At 32.9% G+C, this 21,987-nt stretch overlaps 1 protein-coding gene across 12 annotated transcripts in view; it reads left to right on the top strand.

Moving 5' to 3' along the window:
• Positions 1 to 469: 469 nt before the first annotated feature.
• Positions 470 to 21,987, top strand: part of LOC126883019 (sortilin-related receptor-like) — a 339,261-nt gene continuing 317,743 nt past the window's right edge. For all 12 annotated transcript variants that reach the window (XM_050648189.1, XM_050648193.1, XM_050648192.1 and 9 more), the window contains exon 1: positions 470 to 835. In XM_050648189.1, coding sequence (XP_050504146.1) covers positions 626 to 835 — 210 coding nt within the window. In that variant the 5' untranslated portion in view covers positions 470 to 625. The remainder of the gene's footprint in view (positions 836 to 21,987) is intronic.

Here is a 21,987-nt window from a genome sequence, read left to right on the forward strand (position 1 = left end):
TTCCGTCAGTTATTGCCCATGTTTCACTCCCATAAAGTAGCACAGTTTTCACGTTACTATTAAATAGCCTTATTTTAGTATTTTGGCTGATCTGTGTTGATCTCCATATATTTGCGAGGGTTCCAAAGGCTTGTTGTGCTTTTCGTATTCTCTGTTTAATATCTGCTTGAGCTCCACCTTTTGCACTGATTATACTGCCTAGGTAACAAAATTCTTGAACCTCTTTTATTTCTTGTTGGTTGATGTATAGTTTGACATATTAGCTATGCCAAATTTCATATCAATCCAAACGGTTCTTTAACATTTACAGCAAAAGCCGTCAAAAAATCTACTAATTTAGATTTTAATTAAAATATTAACGCTTTGGCTTATTGCAACCCTGTACCCGGAATCTCCCCGATTTATTGTCATGTACATATATCGTTCTTAGCCAACTTAATGTTTTGAAGAATTTTATCTTGGAAGCGAATTTAGTGTTATATTAATCATTAATTTGTTGTGATAAAGGGAGATATCTTTAAACTATATTCCAAATTAAAAAATTAAATACCGTTTAAATTTTTTGTGTGCGTTGCGTTAGATAAATAAAAAGTTCTGTTTTGTGGTTAAATGTGAAGTAGGGACAATGTATTTGTTACTTTTCATACCCCTGTTTACAAAATTAACAATAGGTCTTGATATTCAATCAAAAACATTGTACGGAAATATTGACGATATTGGAAAAAGTTCGAAAACGAACATTCTTGATGCTCCCTCAGATAGTGCGCCTTACAATGGAGAAATTCGCCGAAAAAGAAGAGAGGTCGAAAGTAGTTCATCGGGTGTAGTGACAAAGGTAAACAATTGAAAAATCATACATACGTAATAAATATTTCCTGTCTTAGTTTGATAAATTCAGCTGGTGTGGTCTCAGTTGCTTTGTTTAAAAGGATGGAATCACAACTTAGGCTTTAAGAGCTGTAAGCTCTTACAAATGTAGGCTTTCATCATTATTAGGGAGCGAATTTTATGCTAAATGCATATTGCATGCATATTTCGCATATTTGAGCCCTTTACTAAATTTTGCATATTTTTAAAGAAACATGCATATTTTGTGCATATTTAAAAACATTTAAGTCAAAAAAAAATTTAATTTTTTAATTCGACACAAAATATTTCCCCGCACAGGCTGTCGTATCTATTAATTCGACGGTCTATCTATTAATTAACTACCTGAAGAGAGACGGTTCATTCACTGTCTTTTCATTTTTTCTTAGAAAATGCCCGATCTTTACACAAAGTACTTATAGTGCTTATAGAACGCCGTTATAAAATGATTGTAGGATGTTAAAATGATGAAGGATGGTTTACCGGGAAATCCGAATTTTATTTACTTTTGTTATATTTAGTACAATTTGTATCCCAATTTAGTAGGTACCTGTAATTCTGGTGATTCTTTTAAAGCCCCTATTGTTAAGAGAATTTACAGATTTAACCATAGATTTACGATTTTCTAACGGAAATTGAAATATTCATGCTTTAGATCAGATCCCGTCTTTAAACGGCTTTAAAACTTTGGAGGGCATATATGCGAAATTTTTAATGGAAATTTTGAAATTGATTTTGGTGCAGAATTTTAGTCTTTAACAAGTTATTTTAATGCGCCCCAATTACTTCTGTTGATATTGAAAGGAGTTTTTCAAGTTATAAAAATATTTTATCTAATCAAAGAAAATGTTTCCTCGTGAAAAATTTGGAAAAACACATTTTAGTAAATTATAATCAAAGATATATATATATATATATATATATATATATATATATATATATATATATATATATATATATATATTAATGTGATATTCAAAGATCGGTGTGCTCAAAGCACTTGATTAGATAATTAACTAATTAATTAAATTTAATTTTAATGATGCACTTATGATTTAATCACACTATTTAATGCTCTAATCTCAGGGTTTTATATTCTCGTGCTTCAATATCTCCTTTGCTTTACATATGATAAATAAAGTCAAAGATTAACGGAATAAAACACATATATGGTACAAAAGCATCTATTGAAATAAATTCACCCTCAAAATATCCTCTAAAAATAATATCTCCTATTCTGATTATTGAAATAACCCTACCACTATCTAAAGTACTTATTGAAATTTGCGTTATGAATAATTCTACAAAAAAAATAAAACTGTCTCTCGGATGATGAGTTGTCCAAATTCTTGTCTCTGGTCGCCTACAATTTACTCTTAGCAGCCCCCTATGTAGTCAGCAATCTCGCAACAAATTATTGCAAGCCTATTGTCATTAATGACCCCCTACAGATGCACGTATCTTTCAAAAAACAATGCTAGCCTTTTCTCCTCTCGATAAACTGAATCTATTTCTCGTTCCGGCATGCAACGGTGACTCTTGGAATATAAGTAGAACAATATAACTTACAATGCTTTACGTGATGAGCTTCCGTCAGGACACTTATTTCAACAAACTCACAACTATTCACTTATCTGCCTTACTACTTCAGGAGACTCTTAGAGATCACCACTAGTCGACTTAACGATCATTTAACAACTGACTCTTCTTCCACCCTCTAACATTTCGCTAAACTCCCATTCTTCATACCTAGCCCCTCCTTTTTCCTTCTTCACCAATCCGAGTTCCTCAATTTTATCCCCATCTACCTTTCAGATAACAAACACCAATTTTCCCTACCATTAGAAATTTCCTAAAACTAATTACATGCCAATCGGTTTTTTTTTTCCTTTCTTAATATCTAAACAAAGATTACATTCATTTAAATTTCTAAATACAATTATTCCCTCGCCGCAAAAGTCCATTTGGGAAACCCGGTCTCATTGTCCAAACACATAACCACTTTCTTATCATACTAACTGTACAAAGAAAATACTTAATCCCTATTTAAATTTTGTTTACCTACGGCCATCCAAAGATAATTGACTTTCATTTCTTCGAAATGAATTTTGGTATATTTTTATTATATGTTTTAACTTTTCTAAAATATTAAGATCGAAACCATATTAATTCAAATTTTACATATCTTAACAACTCCCCGCCATTTGATTTGCCGAAAAAATTCTGTTATTTATTTAAATGACACAAGTTTTTTTTTAGGATCAAATTATTCCATTATGTTACCAAACTCTACTCATGATACTTATAAATGTCGTGAATGTTAAAAATACCCCGTATCTTGCCTGTCTCTATCTGCGCTAATTCATAACTATTTACCCCATTTTCCGTATTGACCCTATATGGACCTTTGCTTTTCTCTTTCATCCAGTTGTTCCTGATTTTCCCTGATCTGAGCCAAAGAAAATAAGCCTGCTTCTTCTCTCATTATGTTCATGCCAACGTGGAGAGTTTTGTGGTCCTCTTTGCGGAATTGTTCATCTCTCGTCAACGCATCAGCCAAGATATTGTCAGTTCCTTTGATATATTTAAATTCAAAATCATACTCTTGAAGTAAAAGAATGCCCCTATGAATTCTATTATTTACCAGCCTATTTTTCATTATATGTACCAAAGCTGCATGGTCTGTTTCAACGGTGAATTTTGCCCCTAGTAGGTAAAACCGTAATTTATTTACACAAAATAACACACTGGCGAACTCTAATTCAGTAACGCTGTACTTTCTCTCATATGTTTTGGTTACACGGGAGACAAAACAGATTGGCACCTCTACATCGTCTTGGATCTGTGATAACACCCCTGCGAATTTTGTTATGGAAGCATCGGTCCGGAGAATGAAAGGTTGATCATATCTTGGGTGGTGTACTCTTACAGCTGTGGAGAAAGCTCCTTTTAAATTTTTGAAAGCCATTTCTTGTTCCGTTCCCCATTTCCACCTAACATTTTTCTTAAGTAATGCTATCAACGGTATTTCTTTTGTGCTGATGTCTGGTATTAGTTTTTTGAAATAGTTTACCATTCCCAAAAATCCCCGCAATGTTTTTAAATTGGTTGGCCTAGCGTAGTTATTTATAATTTCGATTCTATCTTCTGCAAGACTAATCCCTTTTGTGTCTAATTTGAATCCTAAATACAGTATTTCCTTTTGGAAAAACTGACACTTTTGAATATTTAATTTCAATCCCGCTTGATCCAGTTCTTCTAGCACAGTGTGAATATGTCGTAGATGGCTTGTTATATCCGGTGAGAAAATTAATAAATCATCTATGTAATGTACAACAAATTCTTCATGCCTATTTAAGATTGTGTTCAATGCGCGAACCAAAGCAGCGCATGCACTCTGTAGGCCAAATGGTACCACCCTAAATCGGTATACCACTCCGTCGATCGAAAAAGCGGTATAATTTCGACATTTCTCTGCCAAAGGTATTAACCAAAAACTATGTTTCAAATCGATTTTGGAAAAAATGTGTGACCCTGTGATTCGTCCAAATATGGCTTCGATGTTCAAAGGCGCTTCGTATTGCGCGATTGTGTGTGAATTAATGTTTCTTGCATCTAAACATAATCGCAAATCACCACTCGATTTTTTAACGCATACTATCGGGTTGATATATGGAGAGTCACATCTTTCTATCACCTTGTCTTCGATCATTTTTTCAATTTCCTGTCCGACGCTTTGCCTGTATTTATACGGGATTGGATATGTCTTGGATTTAAAATTTTCTAAGTTTTTAACTTTAAAAGAATGTTCATAATTTTTAGCCACTCGGCTTTCTTCATTAATCAAATCTCCATAATTTTCTAGAATCTTCTCTACTTCCTTTTCCATGTTTTCTCCACATTTTAATTTTCTTTCATCCTCATTTTGTTCGCATGTGTTCACTGTCCATAATATTTCTTCATAAAATTCTGGATTCTCGTCCATTATTGCCATTTCTTCTCTGTCCTCATCCTTTATTTCTTCTTCTGTTTTTTTTTTATCTTCAATTTCCATTTGGTATCCCGAGCACCATGTTTCTACTGCTTTCATTTCTCTTATGAGAACTTCCTTTTCTTCCTGCTTCCTTTCTGTTTTATCGTCGATTGCCGACAATTCTTCCGTATCTTCGATTTCCTGTCTTTCTCTTGTATCCACCGTGTTTTCCTTCTTTCTTTTTGAACTCTTCTTCTTTTTCTTCCTTCTTTTTTTTTTCTGGTTGATTTTTTTCTTGTACTTTCGGTTTTTCCTCTACAGTCATATTGATTTCTTTATGTTTTTCCTGTTCATTTATCTTTTCAACAATTATTTTCCTCTCTATTTCCGTTTCTTCTTCTATGTTGTCTGGTTCTGCTCTGATTTCCAGTTTATTCTCCGAAAAATTTATGGTGATGTGTTTTTCACTCAATTCATCAATTCCCGCTATCATATCATGGTTTAAATCTTCGATCACCACACATTGCATAATATAGTATTTGTCTCCCACTCTGATCCGCACTCCCAAACCTTCATTTACTGTCGTCAATTTTTTGTTGTTTGCACCCACTAAAACAACCCTAGGAATTTTGTACACAAATCTGTCCAAATTTAATTCTTTTACTAGTTTCTTATTGATTAACGATATCTCCGATCCAGAATCAATCAAAATTTTAATCGCTTTATGTTTTATAAATGCATCTAAGAATATTAAATTGGAATTAGAACTTTGTCTTTCATTTCCCGCCAACTGTATAAACTCTCTCGGATGACAAAATATACCGGAGAGTTGTTTATGTTTGTTCAGTGGATGCTTTATTGAAAATCCTGTCTGGATTCATTGCATATATCTTCTTCCTCGTTTTCTATTGTTACATGATTCATCTCCCTTCTATTTTGTCGTTGGAAATTCTGATTGTTTCTACCGTCCCTTTGTTCGTTCGTATTCCTAGTCGGAGGATTTTGTGCATCTCTGTTTCTGTTGTGATTTTCATATGTTCTATTTTTTGCGTGATTCCTGTTATCATAATTTTGTTGTCTATTGTAATTTTGGTATTCTCTCGGCCTATCTTCGTTTGTTGATTGGGCATGTCGGTTTCTCTGGTCATAATTTGATTGATACCTTCTTGCCGGTCCATTATATTGTTCATGTTGTCTTCTGTTTCGCATTTCTCTTCGTTTTGCTTCCCTTACTTGAAGGAATTGGCACAAACTATCAATATCTTGATAGTTTCTCAAAATCACGTGGTCCTCCAGCGTTTCTTCGAAATGTCTGCTTATCATTTCTACCAGTTGTTCGGTAGAGTATTTGTAGTCTAGATATTTGGAATTGTTATATATCTGCAAAGCATATCTTTCCTCCGATATTCCCATTTTCTCGTGATATCTTCCATTCTGTAGCTCTTGGTTGATTTCCCTCTGTTTAACTTTCCCCCAGAAATAGTTGAGAAATTTATTTTCGAAATCTGTCCAATTTTCAAACTCATCTTCTTTACTTTCATACCATAACGCTGCTCCTTCTTTCAGATGGTTTCTAATTGTTTCTTTGCAGTCGTCAAAATATCTAATATGTTGCAATTTGGTTCTCAAATTTTTAACAAATGGTACTGGGTGTGTTTTCTAATATCCCCGCCAAATTGTATTTTCGCGTCGCTTGTACCATGGATAATCATTTCCCTTCTTTCTCCACAATTCTGTTGATTCTTGAGTTCCGCAATTTGTTTTTCGTTTTGCTTAAATTGTTCTTCTATTTCTCGCCTGTCTTCTTGTATTGCATTTTCAAATTTGCTTTCTAACTGTTCTAATTCCATCTTTTGCACATTCTTAATATCCTTCATTTTAGTTTCTATTTCTTCTCGTTGCATCTCCAGTTTCCTTTCTGTTTCTTCTCTAACTTTTTCTAAACAGGCTTTCATTTCATTTTCATATTTTTCCAAACGCTTTTTCAATTTGCCATCATTCTCTTCCAATTTCTGTTCTATTCTCTGTGATATTTCTCTTTGTGTTTCTTCCATGGCTCGTTTTGATTCCTGTTGATTTTCTTGCATTGTCCTTTTTGTTTCCTGTTGATTTCTATCCATTTGTTGTGACTGGAGTTGCATCAGTTGCAATAGTTTCTCTATTCCTGTTAATTCCTGTTCTTTTCTCTCCATAATCGTTGTATCTCCTTCATTATCCAATCCTTCTTCAACAATTTTTTCCTCTTCTCTGTTTTCTTGCATTTTGCTTTGCCTCCTTGTGGTCGACATGTTGTTTCTTTTCGTTACTGTTTTCTTTGTCCCCGCCAAATGTGAAATTTTACAACACTCTATAAGTTGCAGAACACGACAAATATTTCTCCCCAAATTTAATAAATTTTCGCCACAAATATCAAATATGCAATCAGTAAATTTCAAAATAAATATCAAATGTACGATTGGTAAAAAAAAATCAAATAATTCAATGGCAGTAAATATCCAATACCTACGATCAATCCATAAATCAAAATTATTTTTACACCTGGAAAAATTGTCAAATTATCTCTGGATCACCTATAGTTATTCCTTATCTCTTTCCCTACCATCAAATGCAAAGCTGCGATATTTTTAAGCCACCACGTTCTGGGCTCCAGTTAATGTGATATTCAAAGATCGGTGTGCTCAAAGCACTTGATTAGATAATTAACTAATTAATTAAATTTAATTTTAATGATGCACTTATGATTTAATCACACTATTTAATGCTCTAATCTCAGGGTTTTATATTCTCGTGCTTCAATATCTCCTTTGCTTTACATATGATAAATAAGGTCAAAGATTAACGGAATAAAACACATATATGGTACAAAAGCATCTATTGAAATAAATTCACCCTCAAAATATCCTCTAAAAATAATATCTCCTATTCTGATTATTGAAATAACCCTACCACTATCTAAAGTACTTATTGAAATTTGCGTTATGAATAATTCTACAAAAAAAATAAAACTGTCTCTCGGATGATGAGTTGTCCAAATTCTTGTCTCTGGTCGCCTACAATTTACTCTTAGCAGCCCCCTATGTAGTCAGCAATCTCGCAACAAATTATTGCAAGCCTATTGTCATTAATGACCCCCTACAGATGCACGTATCTTTCAAAAAACAATGCTAGCCTTTTCTCCTCTCGATAAACTGAATCTATTTCTCGTTCCGGCATGCAACGGTGACTCTTGGAATATAAGTAGAACAATATAACTTACAATGCTTTACGTGATGAGCTTCCGTCAGGACACTTATTTCAACAAACTCACAACTATTCACTTATCTGCCTTACTACTTCAGGAGACTCTTAGAGATCACCACTAGTCGACTTAACGATCATTTAACAACTGACTCTTCTTCCACCCTCTAACATTTCGCTAAACTCCCATTCTTCATACCTAGCCCCTCCTTTTTCCTTCTTCACCAATCCGAGTTCCTCAATTTTATCCCCATCTACCTTTCAGATAACAAACACCAATTTTCCCTACCATTAGAAATTTCCTAAAACTAATTACATGCCAATCGGTTTTTTTTTCCTTTCTTAATATCTAAACAAAGATTACATTCATTTAAATTTCTAAATACAATTATTCCCTCGCCGCAAAAGTCCATTTGGGAAACCCGGTCTCATTGTCCAAACACATAACCACTTTCTTATCATACTAACTGTACAAAGAAAATACTTAATCCCTATTTAAATTTTGTTTACCTACGGCCATCCAAAGATAATTGACTTTCATTTCTTCGAAATGAATTTTGGTATATTTTTATTATATGTTTTAACTTTTCTAAAATATTAAGATCGAAACCATATTAATTCAAATTTTACATATCTTAACAATATATATATATATATATATATATATATATATATATATATATATATATATATTTAAAAACATGAGATGTAGATCCTTGAAACACACTCAGTGATCAAAAGATCCAAGGTTAATGGTTTGACGACCACTCGTACGAAATCAAACAGATGAAATAGAGAATGTGGAAAAATCCCCTTACGAACAATTCACACATCCACCATTTCGGGTTGGGAAAAATTTTTCGAATAGAATCAAAGATCCAAACACCAGTTCTTAGAAATGTGTTTCGCCCTCTTCAACCTCTCTGGGCTTATCAATAAAGATGAGAGGTTGAATATCTTTAGACACATTCCAATCAAAAAACAACATTCGAGACCTAGACATAGAAGGTGCGTAAATCTACGGCAAGTCCGACAATGACAGTCTCAAGTTTTAATTCCCTAATTACTTAAAGTAAGTAAAATATATGTTTAAAAACATGAGATGTAGATCCTTGAAACACATTCAGTGATCAAAAGATCCAAGGTTAATGGTTTGACGACCACTCGTACGAAATCAAACAGATGAAATAGAGAATGTGGAAAAATCCCCTTACGAACAATTCACACATCCACCATTTCGGGTTGGGAAAAATTTTTCGATAAGCCCAGAGAGGTTGAAGAGGGCGAAACACATTTCTAAGAACTGGTGTTTGGATCTTTGATTCTATTCGAAAAATTTTTCCCAACCCGAAATGGTGGATGTGTGAATTGTTCGTAAGGGGATTTTTCCACATTCTCTATTTCATCTGTTTGATTTCGTACGAGTGGTCGTCAAACCATTAACCTTGGATCTTTTGATCACTGAGTGTGTTTCAAGGATCTACATCTCATGTTTTTAAACATATATTTTACTTACTTTAAGTAATTAGGGAATTAAAACTTGAGACTGTCATTGTCGGACTTGCCGTAGATTTACGCACCTTCTATGTCTAGGTCTCGAATGTTGTTTTTTGATTGGAATGTGTCTAAAGATATTCAACCTCTCATCTTTATTGATAAGCCCAGAGAGGTTGAAGAGGGCGAAACACATTTCTAAGAACTGGTGTTTGGATCTTTGATTCTATTCGAAAAATTTTTCCCAACCCGAAATGGTGGATGTGTGAATTGTTCGTAAGGGGATTTTTCCACATTCTCTATTTCATCTGTTTTATATATATATATATATATATATATATATATATATATATATATAGTGATATTGTTGTTTTATTTTAAATAGGTAACTATTGGTATCAGTTTTTGTAAAAAATGTGAATAAATTGCATTGTATAAAAAATAACGATTTTATTTGAAAGATAATAAATAAGATTGCCGCCCCCTGTAAAAGAACCCCCTAGAATAGAATAGAACAGAAAATTTGTGGTTTCTCGAAATGCGCATTTTTTGAATTTTTGTGCATATCTTGTGCATATTTCGTAATTTTTTACTGCATATATATGCGCATATTTCATCAAAATTGATCGCATATAAATCCGCTCCCTAATCATTATCATCAGGCCCGGCCCCAGGGGTGGGCGAACTGGGCGGCCGCCCAGGGCGGCAAATTTTAGAGGACAGCCAATTTTTGAAATTGCAGAAATAATAACTTATGTTTTTATTATTATAAGAAATCAATATTATGAACAAGAGCGGCAAAAATGCAACTGTAAAAGCGAGAATTAAGTATATATATTAAGAGAATTAAGTATATATAGTACCTAACTGAAACAATAAAAATTGCAAGGTTTATTCGACGGAAAATCAGCAAAATCGCCTTCTTCTTCATCGCATAGAAATAGTAGGATCAGAACTAAACTAAATTCACTGAAATTCACTTAAAATTAACTTTACTGAAAATGGATATAATAATTACATAGAAACATATAGCTGAAGCTTTGTCCAGCCACGCCAACTAAGTCTCCAGCTCATCTACAGTCACAGCGACAGTGGATAGAACTAGCAATTAGACTAGAATCGGGCAAAATCATAAATGAAGAAACACAAAAAGTTCTAAATTCAGAAACTGGTCATTGAAAAAATGTAATACAATGACTTATATCAATTATACAGTTCTTAGAACAACAGTGTCTTCCATGGAGGGGCGATTCTGATAAACATTTTCATCAAAACAATAGTAATTTTTTTAAGCTTTTTGAGCTCTTTAAATGATTCTGTTTTACAACCTTTTTAGGAGAATAACTAATGGGAGTAACAAGCAGCATCACTACTTGGAAAACATATTCAAAACGAAATTATTCAGCTCCTCCATGATAAAATCAAAAATAAAATTTTAAACTTTTTGAAATAAGCAAAGTATTATAGCATAATTTTAGATTATATATCTGATATTGCTGGGATGGAAGAGATGACTATTGTTGTACATTTTGTCGATTTAGGTTCTGGTTAACAAAGTGTTAAAATTGAAGAACATTTTCTTGGATTTGTGCCTGTAGTGGAAACTACTGGCTTGGGAGTTACAGAGTCCCAGAATGAACTGGGAATACCTTTGGAAGATATGAGAGGACAAAGGTATGATAATGGGGCAAACATGGAAGAGAAGAACTTCGGAGTTCAAAACAGAATTTTTAAAATTAATCCTAGAGCATTTTTTGTCCCATGTTCTAGCCATTTACTTAACTTAGTCGTGAACGATGCTGCTAAAGCCTCACAGTTTGCAGTTTCTTTCTTTTCCTTAGTGACAAAAATTTACAACTTTTTCTCAGCATCTATTCATTGTTGGACTATGCTGAAAAATCATATTTCTAGACTAACATTGAAACCTTTGTCCGAAACTAGATGGGAAAGTAGAATAATTGATGAAATTACTCCCATTAGATACCAAATTGAAGAAATTTACGATGCTCTTGTAGAAATCACTGTGAATAAAAACAACGATAAAATGGTTGCTCATGAGGCAAGCTGTTTGGCAAATCAAATCCGTGAGTTTACTTTTCTTTGCTCTTTGGTAATATCGAATGGCATTTTACTTCATATCAACGTAGTAGCGTATTCAGAATATTGATATGAGAACGTATCAAGCTATAAGTTTATTACAAAAAACGGAAATCTATTTTAAGTCTCTCAGAAGTGATTTAAAATTCCAGGGCTATTTGACAGCCGCAAAAGAGCTCATCAAAGTTAGAAATTGAGAACCCGAAAAGAAGGCACAGTAATAGCCAGAAACAGGTAAGTGAAAAGACAATTTGGCCATGCGGCTAAAGATGAAAATATGGATCTAGATCCAGAGACACAATATAAAGTTGACTTCTACTTAAAAATTATAGACACAACCGTTAATGCATTAAGTGATATATTTCAGCAAATTAAGAGCCATGGTGAAATTTTTGAGTTTTTGGGTATACCAACGGGGGGAGGGGTGGAGGGCGGCGCTCGCCAATCTTGCCCAGGGCGGCAAAATCCCTAGGGCCGGGCCTGATTATCATCATGGTCTTTCAGGCCTTTGAGGGCCTCGATCATTTCATGCTTTCTACACCATTCTGCTCTGTTCCTTTATTGGATTTGCCAGTTGGCTTGGATCTTCCCAGCATCCTGTATTACACCGTGTTCAATTTTTCCCATGCAAAAAATAATATTTTATTTTTTAATGTGTAAAATCCATAATAATTACAATCTTTGGTTTTAAATTATTCTTAAGCCAACCCTGACTAACGGTTAGTACCTAGCTATCCCTACTAGTTAGTTCATCCCTATGGGCTATTCCACGAATATACGACTGTCTTGAATTATCGCGACAACGCATATTTTAGTGTGCAACATAAGAAGTGCGAAAGTTAATGGCTCTAATAATTGTTCCAATAAACAACAATGTATTTTGCAATTTACTTTCGTTCTTCATAATTTGCACAGTAAAATATTCGTTGTCGAGATAATCCACAACAGACGTATGTTCGTGGAATAGGGTATATTAGTTTTCATCCCTACTTTACAGTAGACAATTTTCTGAGGCATTTTGTGAACTGCAAACGGATTCATTTCTCTCTTGTGTCGACCATCGCTGGTGACAGCTCTCTGCACTACCTTCTACGCTTGAAGGCAAAATACGCGAACTATTCTCTGGGTTCTATCTCAGTAGGTACACGAACGGGCAGGCATTCTCTTATATGTTGACCAGCAAAGGCTTGTGTTAATTGAAAAAAAATGCAATATTTTCTTAAATTACTGATACTCAACATCATTTTTATCTTTAAAAATCTTTTTATTATATATTGATTTTAAGAAAAAAAATTATTATTTGTAAAAAACTCTGCATGGTTCAACACCTAAGATGCAACCATAGTACGTTCTTTAAAGGTAAAATATTGCAAAAATTCTAAATTTTAAAGAAACGCTTGGATTGACATGAGATTTGGCATACACATAGCTAACAAGTCAAAGAAAAAAAGTGATATTGTGCCGATGTGGGCTTTTGCCCTAGGGATGAGTTTCACCCCCCAGATAACAATATAAACTTGTTTCAAACTTGCAACAAGTCTGATACATCAAACATGAAAGCTTGCTGCAGGTTTGCCATGGCAACTTTGCAAACTTGCAGCAAGATTAAATCAAACTTGCTAGTTGGTGTGTGACAAACTTGCATGAAGTTTGTTTTTTCAAACTTGATACAAACTTGATATAACAAACTTTCTGAAGGTTTGTTTTTGTTTTGTTGCATGAAGTTTGTTTTTTCAAGCTTGATACAAACTTGCTTAGGGTTCGTTTTGAGATACTAGCCACAATTTGAATAAAACAATGTGAATAAAAAATACAATACCATTTTATATAACTATTTATTAATCACTTGACTAAAATACAATCTATTGTATAAAATTATTCATTGGAACTTACATTAAACACCCTAGCTTCAGATTCCGATGCTTGGTTTTGTCTATCAGCTATGAAACAAATAGAAATTGTTAAAAACTCTTGCTGTGTGAACAGAATTAATCTATGTTATTAAAAGAGGTAAAAAGATGTTAAAATAACAATTTTACAATAAAACCTAAAATGTATTTATTATATCTATTTTATAATATATAATTTATTTTAAATAGTATGTGAGTACAGTTAGAAGCTACAAAAAACATAAAAAGACTTACCTCTACCTCAATGCCACCAGAGTTGACCACAGCAAAATGAGTATAGGTACTAATCTGTCATGCAGTTTGGTCTATTAACAATGAAGAAAATAGGCTTCAGCTTAGTAATAATAATTAAGGTAATAGTCTCGGAGAATTGTACGGAAAATTTAAGTTGTAAAGAACTTGAAGAAAAATATCAACATAACCACAATAACAAACTATCACCGCTTACGCGTAGCATCAAGTAAGCTTTTTCCCTCAACTTACCTTAAAAATTCTCACTTTTATGAAAAAATTCGCTCCTATTTACAAAGTCTGCGAAAATATGTTGAATTATTTTCAAATATTTTGATTTTTTTTAAATATTGTGCAATTTGGACTGGAGCAAAAATTCCCTTTTGAGATAACTTTTTCAATTGTATGTTGAAAATTCTCGCTAACACAGAAATTTCCCTCCGAGTGGCAACACTTTCGTTGTCGTGGGAGGGACATCAGTCGGGGCGCCGAACGAAAACCGAATCGAAGCGGGCTGTGTAAAGCTAAGCTTGAAGCAAAGTTGATACAAACTTGAATAATCATCTTTGTCATAACAATATTGCAGCAAACTTGTCACAAACTTGCCTCGTCATATTTGACGCAGCAATGAAAAATCAAAGAAGAATCAAACTTGCCACAAGTTTACATGCTATCTGGGCCCCTTCTGGGGGTGAAAAATATATAAAAAATTCACAAGGAAAAAGTTTTCCTGTAGTTGGCTGTATACCATGTGATACAAAAAAACAGTAAAATCCTGTATAAAAGGTATATTTAAAAAACACTCAAAAGGGCCACATCAAATTCACATAACTAGTTTTCGACTGGTTTACCAGTCATCATCAGTGCTTACGTGCAATGTACATGCTAACCACCAAGATAGTATTATACAAAAATATGTGGGACAAAGCCCAGTAAAAGTAGTCCGTCAAGGAAACATAGGTATAAAATGCTACCTTAAGCCTGGATGTTTAAAATATTATCTAATTTGCCCTAGGTAACATCTGAGATCTAGATATGACTTGTTTACATGTTGGAAGTGAGACGGCAAGTGACTTATAATAATATTATCAATAATATTATAATAATATTAAGACAAATAATATTTTAAACATCCAGGCCCAAGGAAGGTAGCATTTTATACCTATGTTTCCTTGACGAACTACTTTTACTGGGCTTTGACCCACATATTTTTGTATAATACTATCTTGGTGGTTAGCATGTACATTGCACGTAAGCACTGATGATGACTGGTAAACCAGTTGAAAACTAGTTATGTGAATTTGACGTGGCCCTTTTGAGGGTTTTTAAATATACCTTTTATACAGGATTTTACTGTTTTTTTGAAAAATAAATGTTCGAAATAAGTCCGGAAATGGATAAAATGAGTAATTTTAAGCAACTTTTGCCCTATAAAGTTTTTCCACTAAGTTAATATTTTTCGAGTTATTTGCGAGTGAATATGTTAATTTTTCTACAAAATTACACGTTTTCAGACGGTTTTTCGCAAATAACTCAAAAAGTAAGTATATGGTCGAAAAAAAATTCTTACCAAAAATATAGTACGTAAAAAAGTGAAAAACATGGTGTATATATTAGGTCAGTATACCTAGCAGAAGCAGAGTTATAGCTACTTAATGAAAAATAGGTTCATATTCGTCAAATTCCAAATAGAATATTTTAACGTGCCATAACCAAAAAACGAAGCACTTTTTTGGGGAAAACTCATTAGAACTTTTTTACAGTGTTTAAAAAATGCTTATTTTTGTTTTTAAAAAAAATTTTTACCATCAAAAGTAGGTAAACAAGTTACGCTCAAAATAAAATTGGTCCCTTTTTTGATAAGAAATCGGGAAAATCACTCCCTAATTAGCATTTCTAATGAACTTAATTGTTACCACTTCCCAAGTTTTTTACTCGCGTATGTATTGGTCATATGATATGTAAGTTTAAACGGTTCAAAGTCCTTATTTTTTAAAGAGCTGTAGTTAAAAGAGCTTGAACGAGTCACGTATCACGAGTGTATGCAAATTTAGAAACACCGAATCTTAACCAATTTTTGTCTTACAGAAAAACAAAAAATACAAGAATTCAGAAAAGTAAAGCCGACTTTTTTATTGTTTAAGATTTTTGATATCTCTAACAATTTTTAAGTTATTTTGAAAAAAGCATTCTTTTCAAAATAAAATTTTTTTAAAATTTTACTTTAAAAGCAAATTTTTTCAAAAATAAGCACTTTGAATCGATGAAACTTACAGATCATATAAACACAATATAAGTAAAGTAACTTGTGAAGCGGTAACGAGTAATTTCACTTAAGTTGATAATTGGGGGGTGATCTTCCTGCTTTTTTTGCCAAAACAAAAGGGACCAATTTTATTTTGAGCTAACTTGCTTACATTTGATGCTAGAAATTTTTTTTATAAAAACAGAAATAAAGCTTTTTTTAAACACTTTAAAAAAGTTGTAATGTGTTTTCCCCAAAAATGCTTTGGTATTTGAATATTTCACATTGAATTGTTCTATTTGGAATTTTTCGAATATGAACCTATTTTTCATTGCCTATAACTCTGCTTTTGCTAGGTGTAGAGACCTAATATATACACCGTTTTTTTCACTTTTTATAGGCTATAGTTTTGCTAAGAGTATTTTTTTCGACAAAATGCTTACGTTTCGAGTTATTTGCGAAAAACCGTCTAAACATGTGGTTATTTTGTTGAAAAATGAACATATTCACTTGCAAATAACTCGAAAAGTGTTGATTTTGTGAAAAAACTCTATAAAACAAAAGTTGCTTAAAATTAGTCAATTTATCCATTTCGAGACTTTTCTTGGACATATATTTTTTCACCCCCGAGATGGGGCGAAACTCACCCCCAGGGCAAAAGCACACATCGGCACCATATCACTTTTTTTCTTTGACATGTTAGCTTTGCGTATGCCAAATTTCATGTCAATCCAAGTGGTTCTTTAAAATTTACAGCAAACACAGTAAAAGAATTTACTACCATCAGATATCAAAGTTTATCAATTTTATACGAGGTATGTCGAAAATATGAGTTTCTCTCAAGAGTAGAGTACCCTTATAAACTGCGAGTCATAAGTTAGGGATATAGAAAATTATGCTCATATTCATAGTTGATTTTTTCATGGACAGATTAACGGATGCCGTCAATTTTTTTTTATTATTTTAAATTTTTCATTAGTATTTACACATTTGTGGAATGGTTTACTCAAATTTCTTTTTTGTGCTTATACGGGTGGAAAAAAAAATGTTTTTCTTATGTTTAGTTAGAGACACCCTGTAGGGAGGACGATGTACAAATGTGTCGATGTACAAACATTTTGTTTTTTGAATGTCTCTGATATCTTTAGAAACCAAGAAAATATGTGGTATTACTCAATAACATAACATGTGTTTTAACTTAAACACAACTAAATTAACAATAAAAAGTAACAATTAATAACACTTTAAAAACAGAAAGGCACATAATGTAAACAGTTCCTATCGACCTGGTAAGCGGTATGCACAGCGCAACATAAGAGAGAAGAGTTTGTTTAATGGAGGCTTTTTAAATAGCGAGAGGTAGGTACATTATACAGATTTTTTTTCTTTGAACACTCTTTTCCTTTCGCACTGTATATAGAAAATCACGTATCGCATGTCGTCAGTTAAAACAGAAATTAAAGAGTAAAACCGTCTAGTTTCTTAGTTATTTAAAGATATCAGAGAAATTAAAAAAAATATATTGACACAATATGAGACTACAACATAATATCGATGTATTATTTGTACTACCTTTGTACCTTTTCCTCCCTACAGGGTGTCTCAAACTTTTGTTTTGGTTAGTTAAAACACATGTTAAACTACAAAATCGTCTATTTTCTTTGTTTCTAAAAATATCAGGGACATTAAAAAAAACAAAATGTTCATAAAACATAAGACTACAACACAATTCCGATGTATACTCACATTTGTACGTCGTCCTCCTACTCCTACAGGGTGTCTCAAACTTAACATAAGAAGAACATTTCTTTTCTTCCACCCGATATAAGTACAAAAAAGAAGTTTGAGCCAACCTTTGCACAAATGTGTAAATACTAAAGAAAAAATCTAAAATAATAAAAAATAGAAGAATCCGTTAAAATCAAATATCAAAATGAGCATAATTTTCTATATCCCTAACGTCGTATATCGAAAATTGTTATTAGGAAAAGTTGTTTGGAATTAAAAACTATGTTTTCGTAGATACAGTAGTTCCATTTTATCTTTGCCCATGGGGCACGATTCATTTTCAAACAAATTAAATCAAAACATAAGTGAAACGTATGCCTATGTGTGTAGTATAATATAATATACAGTATGCAAAATGTATATACACATCGACGTTCGTTTCACTTTATGTTTTGACTTAGTTTGTTTGAAAATGAATCGTGACGCATGGGAAAAGTTAGAGTGGACGAAAAATATGGAACTACGTCCTAATTGAAAAAAAAAATTGCAATTTTTTCTCAAATTACTGATACTTAAAAACATTTTTATTTATTAAAAATATGATGTCTTTTATTATATATTGATTTTACGAAAAAAATTGTTTTTTGTAAAAAGCTCTGCATGGTTTAAATCCCAAGATGCAACCATCAGATATCAGGTATCACATTTTATCAATTTTTTACAAGCTACATTTGTATTTCCATTGTTTATTCATTAAGAGTTGAAAATTGAACAGATTATAAACGAAGATCTAATAGTCTAGTAAAATAAATTTACTTCTTCTACGGCACTACAGCCCAAATTGACTTGGCCTCCTTTATTTTTTGCCTCAACCCTTGCTTGTCTGTGGCTGCGCTTCTCCATACACGGACTCATAAAAGGGCTGTTTACTGTGTCGCTGTTTACTGTGTCTTCCCAGCGCTTTCTTGGCTTTCCAACCGGTCTCTTTCCCTGCAGTCTAGCATTCAGTGCTCTTTTCGGTAGCCTATCCACTCCTATTCTTATCACATGTCCGGCCCATTGTAATTTTTGTATTCTAATAAAGTCTAACAGGGGTGTTTCCTTATAACGTTGATAAAGCTCGTTGTTGTATCGACTTCTGAAGATTCCGTTTTTCCTCACAGGTCTTAGTATTATCCTCAGTACTTTCCTTTCGAATGTGTCGAGTTTGTTTTTGGATGTTTCTTTCAGGACTCATGCTTGGCTTGACTGCCATAGCATGCTATTGGTCGAATTAAGGTTTTATAGATTCTCATCTTTGTTTTTCGGTGGACATTTTTAGACCGAAATATATGGGAGAGGGTAAAATAAGCTCTGTTTGCCTGCGTTATTCTCTTTCGTATTTCTCGATCTTCTGATCCGTCGGCATATAGTTCTACTCCCAGGTATGTAAACTTTCCAACCGTTTCCATGTCATCTTCATATATACCTCGTCCAATTTACTTACCGTTGCACGTCATCCGCGCCATAGCCTGTGACACGATACCAACACGAAATATCTAGGCGGTAGGTGTGTTCCCCTTTAGAATCATTTTGATTCTAAAAAGAACACACTCACCGCCTAAATATTTCGTGTTGGTATCGTGTCACAGGCTATGGCGCGGATGACGTGCAACGGTAAGTAAATTGGACGAGGTATATAAGGTTTTGTGGGACTATATTTCTTCTCGTCTGTATCATTATTTTTGTTTTTTCTGTGTTAATTTCCAGACCTAGCTTTTGTTTGCGTTTTTAACTCTGCGTATGTTTCCTGTGCTCCAGTTGATGTTCTACTCATAATATTAATATCATCGGCATAAGCGGCCAGTTGAACCGTCCGGTTGGTCAGTAGGTCTCCTCGTCCAGTTTGTATTTGCCTAACCGCAAACTCCAGTGCCAGGTTAAACAAAGTTTGGGCCAGCCCATCTACCTGCTTTGAGGATGGGCAAATATTGTGCAAAAATGACCCCTTTTTAATTATTTAAACAAGGATCCCCTTATATAAATTGGATACTTTCTTGAAAATATCTTTTGTATTAACCTAAACTTTGAGATAAAATTTGTTCCTGTACGGAATTACATTTTGATTTTTTTATTCTATTAGGCTATAAATTTTATGATCCATTTTATAGATAACATATCGAGAAGGAGTAATTATTAATTTAAACACATGGCTAAAATATTACAAGACAGACAACTGTTAACAATAATTGAAAGGTTATCAACTGTTCAATGTTCATTAGATATATTATTTTTAATAAACTTTGCTTGGCGGATTGGTCTATTGATTTCTAAATGTACCGGCAAGGTTATTATGTTGGTAATAAAAAACGCTGGACGGAAGGGCCGCCCGAGAACTTCATCGTACCGATCTATTATCGTTATGGTACTAGATACTTGCATTCTATAAAAATAACAAAGTTACTCGTTATTTTGATATTTTAGAAACACCTTCTGTACTTGAAACTATTTTATGGTTCTACGCATCATTAATTCCTGCATTTGAGAAAATGTTCGATGCCATATTTCGGGGACTACAGATATATAGATTATTGCATAAATCAATAGAATAATATAGTCATACTTTCATTTCAAATTAGTTCATTTTTCTGAGAAATTAATAGTTTACAATATTTGCATTTCATTCTATTTCGATTACGCCAGTCAATGCGCGAGATTAAGAACAAGATATTATCTCCGAATTCTATCCTACTGCATGGATTTTAATGAAATTTTGGGAGTAGCCCAATCTCCTAATTCAAAGTCTATCCTATATACGATGGCGCTTTTATCATGGGGGAGGTTCCCACCACTTCACAGGGGTGAACTATTTTTATTTTCGAATTACATGGAGAAAAAGGAAGATTTTTAAGAAAATTTAAAAATTAATTCTCTAATTTGATCACATTTTTTACAAAAACCATTCATTTTAAACCCGTTCAACTTTTTGAAAGTAGAAATAACACTATATTAAAAGGTATTGCAAAAGAAAAACAATGCATTTAAATTATGGTGGATGGGGAGTTAAATGTATATACTTTTCATTTTTCCTTAAAGTACATTAGTCATATATTTTTTTTGCACCATATCTCGCTTAGTTTGTATGTAACCGACATTTAACGGTGCTCGTTTTAAAGGCCTTTTCAAACACTACAAAAGGTGTTGGTAGCATTACACACCTAAAACCTACCGTTCCTCTGTTATTTCAAGTTGAATACACCAATTTGAGCATGCACCAAAAAACAAACTATTTTCACCTACCATATCTCTTTTTGTATTATAAATAGAACATTTACGAAGGAACGAATCTCTTTATTATTTATAATCTAAAAAATGTTTTATATAGTGTTTTTAGTTCGATGCATAGTTTTTAAGGTATTCACAAAAAATCCGTCCGAAAAGGTGTCATTTTTCAATGAAAATGGCCAATTTTCAACTACGCATAACTCAAAAAGTATTGAGTTCTCAAAAAAAAGTATAAACCAGTTTTTGCTTAGAAATAGGTTCTTTAGCCACTTCCGTGCTTATTTTGACCAACAAATTTTCCACCCCCTTGAAGAAGTGGGAACCGCCCCAAGATAAAAGCTGCATAGTATATAGGGTAGATTTTGTTTCTTGAGCTATTCTCTACTTACTGTGAAAATATCAAGTACATCAATGTAGTAGGATTGAATTCGGAGCCATATACCCTCATTGACTGCCCTATAATAATGCTCTGCTATGATCGCGTGAAAGAGGACACACATAAGATTATAGCAAAATTTCTATTTACCGTAACTTTTCGATTTTTTCAGCTACAGCAATAAATTTTATGTCATTGGAAAGATAATTTTGCATTCTTTCAAAATATGTAATAATATACGTATGTATTTAAAAAAAAATAAGATTTCTTATTCATTTCCGGTTCAACCGGAAGCCAAATTTTTGGTAAAATTTATTGTGATAATAGATAATAAAGTACCATATATGTTTGCAAAATTTCAAATTTTAGTTTCTATTAAGAAGGAAGTTGCGGGTACTCGAATATTTTTTTATAAAAAATTCATAACTCCCCTCCTGTCGGGAGTTAAGAAATCTGACTAATGTCATTTAATTTACTTACAGGACATTAACAATATATAAAAAAATAAAAAAATTCCTTGGAGCCATTTTTGAGAAAATCTAGTTCAAATTTATGTCAAATTTTG

Source organism: Diabrotica virgifera, chromosome 4 (genome assembly GCF_917563875.1).
Source record: "Diabrotica virgifera virgifera chromosome 4, PGI_DIABVI_V3a".
Lineage (NCBI taxonomy): Eukaryota > Metazoa > Arthropoda > Insecta > Coleoptera > Chrysomelidae > Diabrotica > Diabrotica virgifera.